Raw genomic sequence first — 13,155 nt, forward strand, 5'->3', positions numbered from 1 at the left:
CTTTAGCTCAGGAGCTGCATACACTGGAACCCACACAAACTTCAGTCAGAGAGCCTCCATGTGGCCTGTGATATCTGACATTTGCAACTTCCTCTGTTGCTGTCCGGCTCTCATCCAGTCATCTTGTGGTTGGTACTTTCTGCGACCACACATCTGGGGGGTAGAGCTGGAATTGGGGTCTGGCTTATTGCTTAGACGCCGGTTCACAGTAGACTGGGTCTGGCTGAAAGGCATGGTGGCAGTCATGGAGTGGCCTGCTCACTCTCCTTCCTTAAGGTGGGTTTTGTTATTGTTGTTTGTTTGCTTTTCAAGACAGGCTTTCTCATTGTATCCCTAATTGTCCTGGAACTCCTTCTGTAGAACAGGCAGGTCTCAAACTCATAGAGATCCCCCTGCCTCTGCCTCCTGAGTGCTGGGATTCATGTCATGTGCCACTGTCACTCAGTGTAGCTTACTATACAGAACTGGAAATTTGGATCTACCTAGCCACCAAATATGTCCTTCACCTCCAGTGATGTCCTCCTCAGCTTGTCTGAGAGGTCACAGGCTACATCTTCTGCTGGCCTTTCTGCTTGACTTGTGAGTTTCAGAGCGTAAGATTAAAAATAGTCTCAATTTGTTCCTTGCTTTGCAGGGTGGGGGTGGGTTGTCTGTCAGGGTCCACAATTATTCTGAATCTAGCTGAGCAACCTCCCCTCACGTTCATCTGTGCTAGTCAGCATCCATCTTTGTTCCTACATGGCTAGAAGGCCTCTCCATCCATGCCTGATGTGTGCTATGACCTTGTAGCTCTTCTGTCTGAAAGTTGGGTAGAGGAGATAGATCAGGTCAGGGGCCAGAAGGTCATGGAAGCGTAGCAGCTTAAAAACCATGTTTCAACGAAGGTGCTTTCAAAACAGTAGTCGAGGCCAGGGAAGGGAAGGCCTTCTCCAGATGCAGCCTCCCTCTCCTAGGGTTTGCCTGGGTGCTCTGTCCTGGTTCCCTGATGCTATACCCTCTGATATCTTCAGCATGCTAAGGGTAAGGACCTCATTTCACAGATGGCAGACATATCAAAAAGGCAGAACTATGCCCCAATCCTCTCCTAGAGTTTGCCTTCCTCTTGAGCTGCAAGGATCTTCTCAGAGATACAGAGATGTTCTCAGTCTGCCGTCCCCAGCCCCTGCCCATCTGTACCAAGGCAAAGCTCTAGAGGGAGAGTCAGGAAGGTGAACAGGAATCATGGCCTTGCTTTTTTCTCTTTACTCCTCTGACTTTGGCATAGCCTGATCCTTTCTTGCCCATGCATATGTGCTTGTCTGTGCCTCTACAAGTCTATGTAGGACGTCTCTGTGTGCTCAGTACATGTCCTTATCCACATGTCTGAGTGTGCCTATATGTTACTCTCTATATGCATGTTTCTTATTTGTGTATATATCTGTCTATATGTCCTTGTCTGTGTCCACACCTGTATGTATGCACATATCCTTGTTTATGTGTGTATATATATATATATATATTATATACATATACATACATATATATGTAATATATATGCACACACACGTGTCTGTTAATTTTATTTATGTGACCTTGTTTGTGTGTTTTCATCTGTGTGTGCATGTATTATTTGTCCTTGCCCATGTGTATCTCTATGTGTCCTAGTCTCTGAGTATACATGCCTTTGAATGTCCTTGTCTGCATGCATGTGCTTGTATGTGCATAAAAACTCCTGATACAGGTATTTCTCACTTTACGGACATGGTCCAGCAAATGTCATGGGGACTCACTCAATCTTGGGCATAAAGTTTTATCATTGGCCTCTCGGAAGCTATCATCATCTGGTATTTGCCTTCCTGCCCAGGTTGGCGAAGGCACATAGATAATGGAGAATTATCCTCAGCACGTAGCAGTGCTGTTCCCTGTTTCTAACAGACTGGCAGTTCCATGCCTCTAGGTCCAAAGGCCCTGTGCCTATGCACAGACACAAATGCCCCTCCCTGAACTGTATACCTCACTGTACTGGCTGTCGGCACATGTGGAGGCTGGAACTCTGTTCCCAAGACCTGGAGCTTAGGGGTGTCCCGTGCTCAAGGGGCCTTCATGAAGTGGACAGTCATGTGAGTGGATTTGTCAACAAATCCATTGTTCCAGTACAGCTGAGAGCAGATGGTTGCCTAGGCACCATCCTGTCTCAGCCCCCAGTGTCTTCTTCCCTCAAAATAAACAATCAAGGGTCCTTCTGTGGAAGGTGGGGTTGAAAGTTCTGCTGTTCTCAAACGCTGTGACTCTTCTTGTGAGGGGTGGATCTAGAAGGGCCGGATGTGAAGTGGGAGGTGAGAGGAGGCCTCATGGGAATGGAAATGACTTAAGATTCCATGACAGGATCATGAGGAAACGGCCAGATGTCGTCCTGGGCGTGGCACACACAGTGGTAAAGAGGATGTCGTCCTTTGTAAGGCAGATTGACTTTGCTCTAGACTGGATGGAAGTAGAGGCCGGCCGTGCCATATACAGGTGAGACTCACAGAGACCCAGTGTGCAGAGAAAGTCACAGGTAGACAGTATGTGAAGGGCCAAGGGGTGCAGTGCACAGGTGTGTGACAGTGGACAATGGCACTGCTAATAGACCAGATCCATGTCCATGAAGCTTGTATGACAAAGAGGGTGAGTTTCTTTATCCAAGTCTCACTCCTGAAACCCATGGAAACATTGTTTAACGTCCTGGGTTCTTTGTATACATACACAGGCACATACATACATACACAGGCACATACATACATACACAGGCACATACATACATACACAGGCACATACATACATACACAGGCACATACATACACAGGCACATACATACACAGGCACATACATACATACACAGGCACATACATACATACACAGGCACATACATACACAGGCACATACATACACAGGCACATACATACACAGGCACATACATACACAGGCACATACATACACAGGCACATACAGACACAGGCACATACATACACAGGCACATACATACATACACAGGCACATACATACATACACAGGCACATACATACACATGCACATACATACACAGGCACATACATACACAGGCACATACATACACAGGCACATACATACACAGGCACATACATACATACACAGGCACATACATACACAGGCACATACATACACAGGCACATACATACACAGGCACATACATACATACACAGGCACATACATACATGCACAGGCACATACATACACAGGCACATACATACACAGGCACAAATGCACTTTAGCAGACAACTTTCCATGTGCTTACATGTAAACCACATCATCCTATCAAATGACCTGAGAGCCATCCGAATTGGCTTTTGTCCTCTGACCCCAGCTGGGCTGCCTTTGCTGGCTTTACCTCTGCTCAGATCACAGAGAGACCCGGGTTGTAGCTGTCTGTTTTTGTACTGCTTAAAATTTAAGCCAAGGAAAAGTTAGAATCCTTATCTGAAGTAGTAGTAAACCCATCCATGCTAGCACAAATATTCTAAAGTGAAAAGTAATTCCACTCTATATTATTTACTTTATGTAGGCTTGTCTCAAGAATTCACTGTGTAGACCCGAGTGCAGGAATTAGAGGGTGTATCCTGGGGCTGGTTCTGTGAGCAGCATAGGCTGATGAGCTGAGCTCCTTTGCATCTCTGCAGGCAAGGGGACAAGTCTGACTGCACATACATCGTCCTCAGTGGCAGGCTGCGGTCTGTGATCCGAAAGGATGATGGGAAAAAACGCCTGGCAGGGGAATATGGCCGAGGAGACCTTGTTGGTGTGGTAGGTGCCAGCTACCCTTTGCCTTCCATGACACTCTGGAACCTGCCTGTTTAGTTACCTGAAGAGGAGGAGGAAGCCTGGGTGAGGCAGGAGCATGGCTCCCACCCACTCCCTGCTGCCTGCCTTTGTCTGGGGCCCTATCTTAGTTTTCTGGGAGAGCCAAGATTCTGGCCCTGGTTTCTGGCTGCTTATTTGTACCCAGCCAGTGCAGAAGGCTTGGTGGATAGTAAAAGGACCTGACGGAGGGTCACTATAGCTTCCCCTAGCTTCCTCATGCTGCCTACATAGGCGGCTTTCTCTGTCCTGGTCTGTTAGGGACCAGCTCCAGGATGGTGCAGTGTGGGTGCTGGGAATTGAACCTCAGTCCTTTGAAAGAGCAGCCAAAACCCTTGTGTTTAGTTTGTCTGCTTGCTTTTGGATTTTGTGGAGGGTTTGGTGGTGTTGGTTTTGGTTATTTTGTTTTTGTTTTCCAAGACTTGTAGCCTTGGATATCCTGGCACTTACTCTGCAGACCAGGCTGGCCTTGAACTCACAGTGATTGGCCTCGTTGTGAGTAGTTTAAGAAAGCCAGTCTGTAATAGTAAGTAGCATTCTCCATGGCTTTTGCTTTAGCTCTTCCTCCAGGGTCTTGTCCTGTTTGAGTTCCTGCCCTGACTTCCCTCAGTGATGGCGTGTGAGCAGAGGTATAAGATGAAGTAAGCCCTTTCTTCCCCAAGGTATTTTTGGCCATTGTGATTTATCACAACTGTCTTAGAGACTCTAATGCATCTGACCTGCACATGCCTTGGCTGGACTCCAAGCATCCTCAACCTGGCTCTCCTGGACTTTGGCTGGTCTTTGAGACCCCAGGGTTTGGCTCTTCTTCCCTAGGTGGAGACGCTAACCCACCAGGCCAGAGCAACCACAGTGCATGCCGTCCGGGACTCAGAACTGGCCAAGCTGCCAGCAGGAGCTCTGACATCTATCAAGCGGAGGTACCCACAGGTGAGTCTGCTGCAGGTGAGGTGAGCCTGCCACACAGGTGAGGTGAGCCTGCCACACAGGTGAGGTGAGCCTGCTGCAGGTGAGGTGAGCCTGCTGCAGGTGAGGTGAGCCTGCCACACAGGTGAGGTGAGCCTGCTGCAGGTGAGGTGAGCCTGCTGCAGGTGAGGTGAGCCTACCACACAGGTGAGGTGAGCCTGCTGCAGGTGAGGTGAGCCTGCTGCAGGTGAGGTGAGCCTGCCACACAGGTGAGGTGAGCCTGCCACACAGGTGAGGTGAGCCTGCTGCAGGTGAGGTGGGCCTGCTGCAGGTGAGGTGAGCCTGCTGCAGGTGAGGTGAGCCTGCTGCAGGTGAGGTGAGCCTGCTGCAGGTGAGGTGAGCCTGCTGCAGGTGAGGTGAGCCTGCCACACAGGTGAGGTGAGCCTGATGCACAGGTGAGACTTCTAGCTGCACTTCTGGCCCAGGTGAGAATTTAGTCAAGTATACACAGACACACACACTGGAACAGGTCGGGAGGAGGTTGTAAAAGTGGCACACAAATCACACTCTTAGATGGGGACTCCTTTACCTCTGGTTATATGACACTATATCTGGGAACACATAAACAAAAATCAGGCTTACCTCAGATACAGAACTGATAACAAAGTAAAGACACTGCCAAAGTGCAAATTGATAAATCAGTGGTTTCTGTTGGAGTCCTCTCAGGAATACAGCGAGGAATTACTGACAGGTGCAGAATTGACTCAAAGACCCCATCACTGAGGCCCCCGAGCATGGGTGACGGCTCACAGAGCTGAGAGCCTGGAACCTGAAGGCAGCTCACCAGGTCACAGTGTCTTTTCCAGATAGGTCAGATGTTTGGGCATCTTTTAGGCTGTTCTGCTTGTCAGCAGCTCTTGCTGCTTGTGTGCACCTACGCAGAGAAGAGACCTATTTATCTAGTATATCTGGTATTTCAGGGATGTCCTGAGGCCTTTACATAGTTTATCTCCTGAGCTTGAGGGGCTTTTCCTGTCTTAGGGAGTGTTTGTCCTTCTGCCTGCTTTAGAATGTCTTGTCTTAGGGAGCGTCCCTCTGAGATGGAAGGATTTTTCTTTTTCTTTTTTTTTTTTTTTTTAATTTAAAGAAAAATTTATTGGGGCTGGAGAGATAATTAAGAGTACTGACTGGTCTTCCAGAGGTCCTGAGTTCAAATTCCAGCAACCACACGGTGGCTCACAGCCATCTCTAATGGGATCTTCTGGTCTGTTTGAAAATTGCTACAGTGTAGTCACATAAAATAAATAAATAAATCTTTAAAAAAAAAAAGAAAGAAAGAAGTCACTGAAGATCTGAAAAACAACTCCTACAAGACTGACTATTCCATAAAACTGAAGCTACATGATGCATTGCGTGCGTCTATCATGTTAAAACGTGCATTAGACACACATACAAAAACCATGACAACAAGCCACCATTCTTTAACAACCGAGCAAAGATAAAAATGCTAAGGAACAACATGGATGACTTGCAAAGGATGGGCTCTTTAAGCACCATTAAAAAAAGGGCACAGATGGACGAGTGTTCAGTTATAGACACTGAAGTGACCTTTGGCACTAGGAATCAGAGCACTTTGTCACAGAGCATTAACACATAGTATAAAAGTGCATAGTGTCAAAGGAACAGAACCAGCAGTGTTCAAAAGCAGCTTCGTCAACCAGGCAAACAGTCTACGTCCTGTCTCTTTGTTGTCCATACACTGGTAGAAACTTTGAAAAGAAGAAAAGAAAGAAAAAAGGAGCAGTTGCTCCTTTTATTTTCTCTGTTTAAATTCAAACAGGAAACAAACATCAACTCTGTTATACACTAACGGTCCTCAAAGTACATCATCTGTACAAGAGAAGAACTGAGAACTAGACTGTTCACAGAGACCCAAGCACACATGAGAGAGAGAGCACACGTGAGAGAGAGCACACATGAGAGAGAGAGAGCACACGTGAGAGAGAGCACACGTGAGAGAGAGAGCACACGCGAGAGAGAGAACACACGTGAGAGAGAGAGCACACGTGAGAGAGAGAGAGCACATGTGAGAGAGAGAGCACACGTGAGAGAGAGAGCACATGTGAGAGAGAGCACACCCCTCACTCAGCTTTCCGATGGCACTTGGGAGGAGCCACTTCATAATCATGGGCACTGAACAAAATTGCTGAATTCTTTGCTGGGTACTTGAGGAAATCATGTGGATAGTTCAGTAATAAAGCAAGACTTTTCTCATCTAGAGGTGTATAGGCCAACATTGCTTCAATTCACACAAATAATCTCAGTAAGTGTGGCGCTCCATGCACCTGGGGCATGGGTGTATCCGGGTGACCGGCCAGAATTTCAGCATACTGTGGTCTCTCACATTTGTAGAGTAGCTGAGTGCCCAAGGTTACACTGAAGTGCTCCTTTATCCCTGCCACAACCCCATTAACAGCATGCTCCTCATTATCTGTATTCCCTCAGGATAATCCTCCAAAATGGGGTCCACATTCTTCTTGGCAAGAAGATAAAAAAGCTGCTTTTGTCTGATGATCAAGTTCCAGTCATCCACAAGCCATGGTTTCAGCTCTTCAGGAATCTTCACTTTAACTTCAACTCTGTTCATAAATGTTTTTTCCATAGTAGGATGTACCAGGCTCTCTTCTTCCTAGGAGGCCAGGGTGTCTGACTGGCACTGCCGCCATCTCTGTTTCCAGGTGTTGCCTGCTTGTTCTTTTTTTTTGTTTTTGCTTCAACATTTTTCTGTTGCAGACCAGTTGCCTTCTTCCCTGGAGCAGGCCCTCTCCTCTTGCCCTCTGCATATTGTTCCTGATTGGCCTTTTGAAGTTCTCGCTGTTTCTGCAAATTGGTGTCCAAATGCTTGAGTGCTCTGTTTTTTTTGGCACCCAGTCATCCCAATTTTTATTCCAGCCACTGTAATTGATAAAGTACTTCATTTGTTTCTCCTTTATAACAACCTTTTCACACTTTGCTTCATAAAGAAGAGCCCATGAAAGCACAGCACTCGCTTGCCCTCCTGGAATTTAGGCTTCAGGCCCTGCTGGGGCGCCATTTATAAGTGATTCGCTACCACCTTCTGCCATCCCGACTACCCGATGGAAGGCTTTCTAGAGGTGGAAATTACTACACCACACCTAGAGCTTAGGACAACAACTTGAAGAGAGCTTACCAAGTAGCAGCAGGGGGTTGGCAAAGGAGGACCAAGGCTGCATCTCTGAGCTGTTACTTAGCTGCCTTTTCTGGTTATCCTCCCTGCCTGTGAGTAACAAGGTTGTCACAGGAGAGAAGGGACAACCCTACATTCTGGACTAAATCCCCAGAGTTCTGTAGTGGCATTTTTACTCAGCATTTTGCCCTCAGTCTTAAAACTGCCTCCCAGTTACTATGTTTGCTTTCTTTCCAAATCCTCTCCTCCCCCTCATTTCCTCCTTCCTCCTCCTCCTCCGTGTGCATGCCTGCATGTGTTCGTGTGCTAGAGATGAAACCCAAGGCCTCGTTGCTTGCTAATTGTGTATAAATGAACTAGTACCAGATGTAGTTCTTGTGAACAGTCCAGCAGTATCCCACTGGACTTCTTTTCTATTTGTTCTCTAGGTGGTGGGTGTTGGAATGATTCTAGTTGGGACTATCAGGTTTGAAAGGCTGCTGAAACATTCTTGATGAATATTATAAACATTCGCTCGTTCAGTTGTTAGGTCACAAGATAGATGTGTGTTTTGGAAACTGTGGACACCTCTCCAGTTGTCTGTGGCTGCTGCTTCACAGCCCAGTTTGATGTGGTTCCTGATCCTGGAGTGCAGCCAGCACACAGCAGCTTCTTGTACCAAGAGTTCTCACCAGCACATCACAGTGCTGTGCATCCGCAGTGTTTTAAGGTGCCAGATACTTTTTTGTGAACTCATTGGCCTATTTTAAATCGATACCACTTGACGCAGAAATAATCCCTTAAAAAATTACCTTTGGGGCTGGAGAGATGGCTCAGAGGTTAAGAGCACTGTCTGTTCTTCCAGAGGTCCTGAGTTCAATTCCCAACAACCACATGGTGGCTCACAGCCATCTGTAATGGGATCTGATGCCCTCTTCTGGTGTGTCTGAAGACAGCTACGGTGTACTCATATAAATAAAATAAATAAATAAGTCTTTAAAAAAAATTACCTTTAGTGGCCAGACATACTGGTCTGCTTTTAATCATAGTACTGGGGAGTCAGAGCCAACCAAGGTCATAGTCAGATCTCTGAGTTCAAAGCCAGCCTAGGTCAACGTAGTGAATTCAAGGTAGCCCGGACTACAATAGTGAGGCCCTGTCTCAAAAAAAAAGAAGTCTCACTTTGAATTTAAATGTGACAATTTTACTTCTTTCTTTGTGGTGGTACTAGAGATTAAGCTCAGGGCCTTGCCTATACCATGCAAGCACCACACCACTGGATGACATCCCCAGCTCTTTTCAATTCTTATTTTGAGACAGGGTGTTGCTAAGTTTCCAGGCTGGCCTTGAAGTTGTCTTGTGGTCCAGGGAGGCCTCAAAATTATCTCCTAACTCAGCCTCCCACTGCTGGTATGAAAAGTGTATTTCTTGCTTTGCTGATTATAGGTATTGGTTTGTTTGTTTGTTTTGGCTCTTGGCCTCTAGAGAAATATTCAGATACTTAGAATAGAGCCCCCTGAGTGCTCCCCAGGGGCTGTTTATGAAGTAAAACTGCTGAGGTGGCAACCTCCTCACCTAGCTCACTTTCAGACTGCTCTGCTCAGACTAGTTTTAAATCTGAATCTGAACAGTTTCATTTAGATCTGATGTGAGCTCTGATCCCACCACCCTGGGCTAAATAAGCAGCCCTAACTTAGCTTGCTTGAATGGCCCTGGTGCCACCTAATTGACATAAAACCCAGCTGGTGCCCCTGTGTGAGATGAGCTCTCCTCTCAGGTGGCTGTCAGGCTGTCTTTGCCATACCTGGGTCATGGATGGGATGGTCCCTTAGGTCATTTGCTACTTGGAGTATGAGGCTCAGGGCCAGAGTGTGGCTTGCATCTTTTCTGTTTCTACCCTTCCAAACACGTCATTTCCCCCTCCCCCCAGGCAAGCTCCTTTTCCCTGGTAAAATACCACAACAAAAGAAAGCCAAAGGAAAGTGTCTTATTTTGCTCACAGTCTCACATTCCTGTCTGTCCTAGTAGGGAAATCACAGAGACCAGAGCTAGAGGAGGCATTTGTCACATTATATTCATAATCAAGAACAGGGAACAGCGAATTCAGGATACAGCGACCCAGGTCTGGTCCACAATGGGTCTTCCTACACTTACTGTAGTCGCGACAATCCCAATAGGAATGTCTAGGGGCTATGTCTCAGGTACATCTGTGTTTGCCATGCTGGCCCTTGCCGTCTGCAGCCCTTGTTTATTTCCAGTCACTGACAGGTTTGAAAAAGCAAACCCAGCGTGCTGTGTAACATCACGTGGCATTTCCCAACCCTTCACCATTTAAACATGTGCTTTAAGATTTTCTTCTTCCTTCTTTCTCTGCCCTAAGGTTGTAACCCGACTGATCCATCTCTTGGGTGAGAAGATCTTAGGCAGTCTCCAGCAGGGATCTGCAACAGGTGAGTTTTAGATCTATTTTGGAGCCCTTCCTCAGTTCATGAGCGCTCACTGCCATACAATTCCCCTGGCAGGGAAGACCTTGGGGACATTGTGGGACATTGTGCTGCATGACTCTTGAGAACATCAGGGAAAGTTTCACCAAGCACAGCTCCGAGTCAGGAGGGCTTAGATTTTTAGCAGTGCCAGCATATTTTGCCAAGCTATGTCTCAGTATGAGCAACACAGAAGGAAATGGTGACCTATCTGCCTTGTGTTTGGAAAGAGGATGAGGCCTCTGGAAGAGTGGTTGTCTGTCACATGCGGAGTATGAAAAGGTGGTGTGAGAACTCTGGGTATCGGGAACTAAGTTCTACCCCAGCATAAATGTTTTCTTCTAGCTCTCAGAGTGTCCATAATTTGGGAGCCACTGGTCACTCTGTTTCAATGCTGCTCTTTCCCCTGAATCCCACGTGTTTGAGGCTTTGATGTTGCTCTTACTGTTCTGTGTGCACTTTGCCTGTGGCTGTCTCCTGCCTCTACCTCCAGCACCTGGCCTGGGATGCTGGTCTATATTTGTGTGTGCCCGTGGTCCACCCACCGGTTCTGCTCATCTTGTGTTTCCTCCTCCACTCGTTCTGAGGCTCACTTGTGGCCTGTTTCTGCATAAATAAGCTTTACATCTGTTTTCAGATGTGTACTGAATGGAATGTTTGCTAAAAGGACAGATGCACGGGTAAACAGGCTGTTTAACTCTTTACTCTCAGTACTCCTAGTCATTTGGGTCATTTATATGTTTATATTGATTTGTAAAGATTTATTTATTAATGTATATAGTATTTCTGCACACATGTAGACCTGCATGCCTGAAGAGGCCATCAGATCCCATTACAGATGGTTGTGAGCCACCATGTGGTGGCTGGGAATTGAACTCAGGACCTCTGGAAGAGTAGTCAGTGCTCTTAACCACTGAGCCATCTCTCCAGCCCTACATCCAGTAATTTAAGTATTATGTTAAACAAACTGTCTGCACTTGCAGTGTGTATCCGGCAATGGGAAGATGTGATCCAAAGTGAATTCATCTTAACTTTATCAATCTGTAAGGCTGTACTCCCATGTGAGACCATATGCTGAAGTTCTGAGTGGACATGAATTTTAGGAGAGATACCACCATCTGAAACTTCTTGAGTGTTGTGTCAGCATTCAGAAGTTCTGAATCTAGGAACATCTGCTACTTTAAAATTAGGAATGTTTGACCTGTAGTCTGGAAATGTTCCAAAACCTGAAAAAGTCAGATCTCCAACCCACCCAAGCAGCATGAATTCAGCTCATGGCGCTCTCCGGCCTTACGGCCTACCCTTCATCCTTCTCATCTTTATTTTTCAGAGGCTTAATCGCTTTGGGTTTATGTCATTTGGGGGTAGTTTTACTTTATTTTGTAGATTTGTATCTTTTAGCAAATTCTGGAACTTGTTAGCCCTTTTTTGTCTTTATATCTTCTTCCAACCATGTATTCTTTCTTTTCTTCTGGAAACAAAATGTCACAGCACTGGGCCTTTTGTTATTGTCCTGAAGGAATCTGGGGCACTGTTCACTATTTTATCTCTCTGTCCCCAGGATGTTCAAATAGAATTTCTACTGTCCTCAGTGTCACCTGCTCTTTCCTGTCACCTCGATTCTCCTCTTAGCCCATATAAATTGGTTTAAAACATTTTTTTTGGTTGTTATTATTATTTTGAGACACGATCTTGCCATGTGTCCAGGCTGGCCTCGGACTCATTATATTGCCCAGACTGACCTAGAATTGGCCACTTTCCGCCCCAAGGCTCCCTCTGTAGTCCCATAACCCCCTGCAGGGTTTCCAGTGTTTGTAGCTATCACTCTATGCAGTCTGTCAATCTCCCCTCCGTCAGTCCTTAGGTGACTCCAACCCCCCCTTGTATTTTAGCTCTTTGTTTTGCTAAGGTTTTCTGGTTTTGTGTGTTTTAGAAGTGTTTGTGATTTCAGGATTGCTGGCTGTAACTAGCTGCATTTTCTTTGTTCCTGGCGAACAACTCTGACCCTTGTTGTATTGTCTGCTGACTGACTTTTCTCATTCAAATTAAAATTTTTTCTCTAGAGGCACACGTCTTTAATCCTACCATTCAGGAAGCAGAGTTCAAGGCCAGCCTAGTCAACTAAGGGAGTTCTAAGACAGAGACCACACACACACACACACACACACACACACACACACACACACACACATTCTAAATGCAACCTGTCACAAAATGTTCCTGTCTTCAAGGAAATAATATTATCTGTTCTTGGTGTACCTAGTAATTTAGTGTGTAAGACTTGAACAGAACCTTAGCTACCTACCTGGGGAATCCATGAATGAGATCGGGGATCGATGCAGAAGCAAGAGGTTTATTAGTCCAGTGCAGTGGGGTTTGCCAACATCTAGAGGAGAGGCAGCCCTGAGCTATTCCTTAGTACAGTTTTTATATACTTTGTAACGAGTGAGCTATAGCAATAGTGATCAGGCATGTGAACATTGGTGGGTTTTGTTGACTTTAAAGTTGACTGGCTGCTGCCAACATGGGTTGCATCTCAGGACCTTTGCCCTACACTCTAGGGACTGCTGCCAGATAAGGACTAGACACTTCTCCCTGGGAGGAAGGGCTGCTTTGGTGCCAAGGCCTTTGCCCTACATTCCAGGGGCTGCCCAGATAAGGTTGAAGTACTTCTTGGAGGGTGTGGGACTGAAAAAGCCCTCAGTGGGAGAGGGGAGCTGTAAGACC

General features: G+C 46.3%; 1 protein-coding gene and 1 pseudogene across 3 annotated transcripts in view; one reads left to right on the plus strand and one right to left on the minus strand.

Annotated features, from left to right (window-relative positions):
• The window catches only part of PNPLA7 (patatin like domain 7, lysophospholipase), a 72,920-nt gene that overhangs the window by 32,519 nt on the left and 27,246 nt on the right, over window positions 1–13,155 (plus strand). For both annotated transcript variants that reach the window (XM_080928198.1, XM_080928199.1), the window contains exons 17-20: window positions 2,365–2,496; window positions 3,675–3,798; window positions 4,669–4,782; window positions 10,326–10,395. In XM_080928198.1, the coding sequence (XP_080784324.1) occupies window positions 2,365–2,496; window positions 3,675–3,798; window positions 4,669–4,782; window positions 10,326–10,395 (440 nt within the window). The remainder of the gene's footprint in view (window positions 1–2,364; window positions 2,497–3,674; window positions 3,799–4,668; window positions 4,783–10,325; window positions 10,396–13,155) is intronic.
• Window positions 6,900–7,852, minus strand: LOC308428747 (mortality factor 4-like protein 1; annotated as a pseudogene). The gene has a single exon. The product of its transcript is annotated as a mortality factor 4-like protein 1 (transcript).

The sequence above is a fragment of the Micromys minutus genome (genome assembly GCF_963924665.1).
Source record: "Micromys minutus genome assembly, chromosome: 13".
NCBI classification, from domain to species: domain Eukaryota; kingdom Metazoa; phylum Chordata; class Mammalia; order Rodentia; family Muridae; genus Micromys; species Micromys minutus.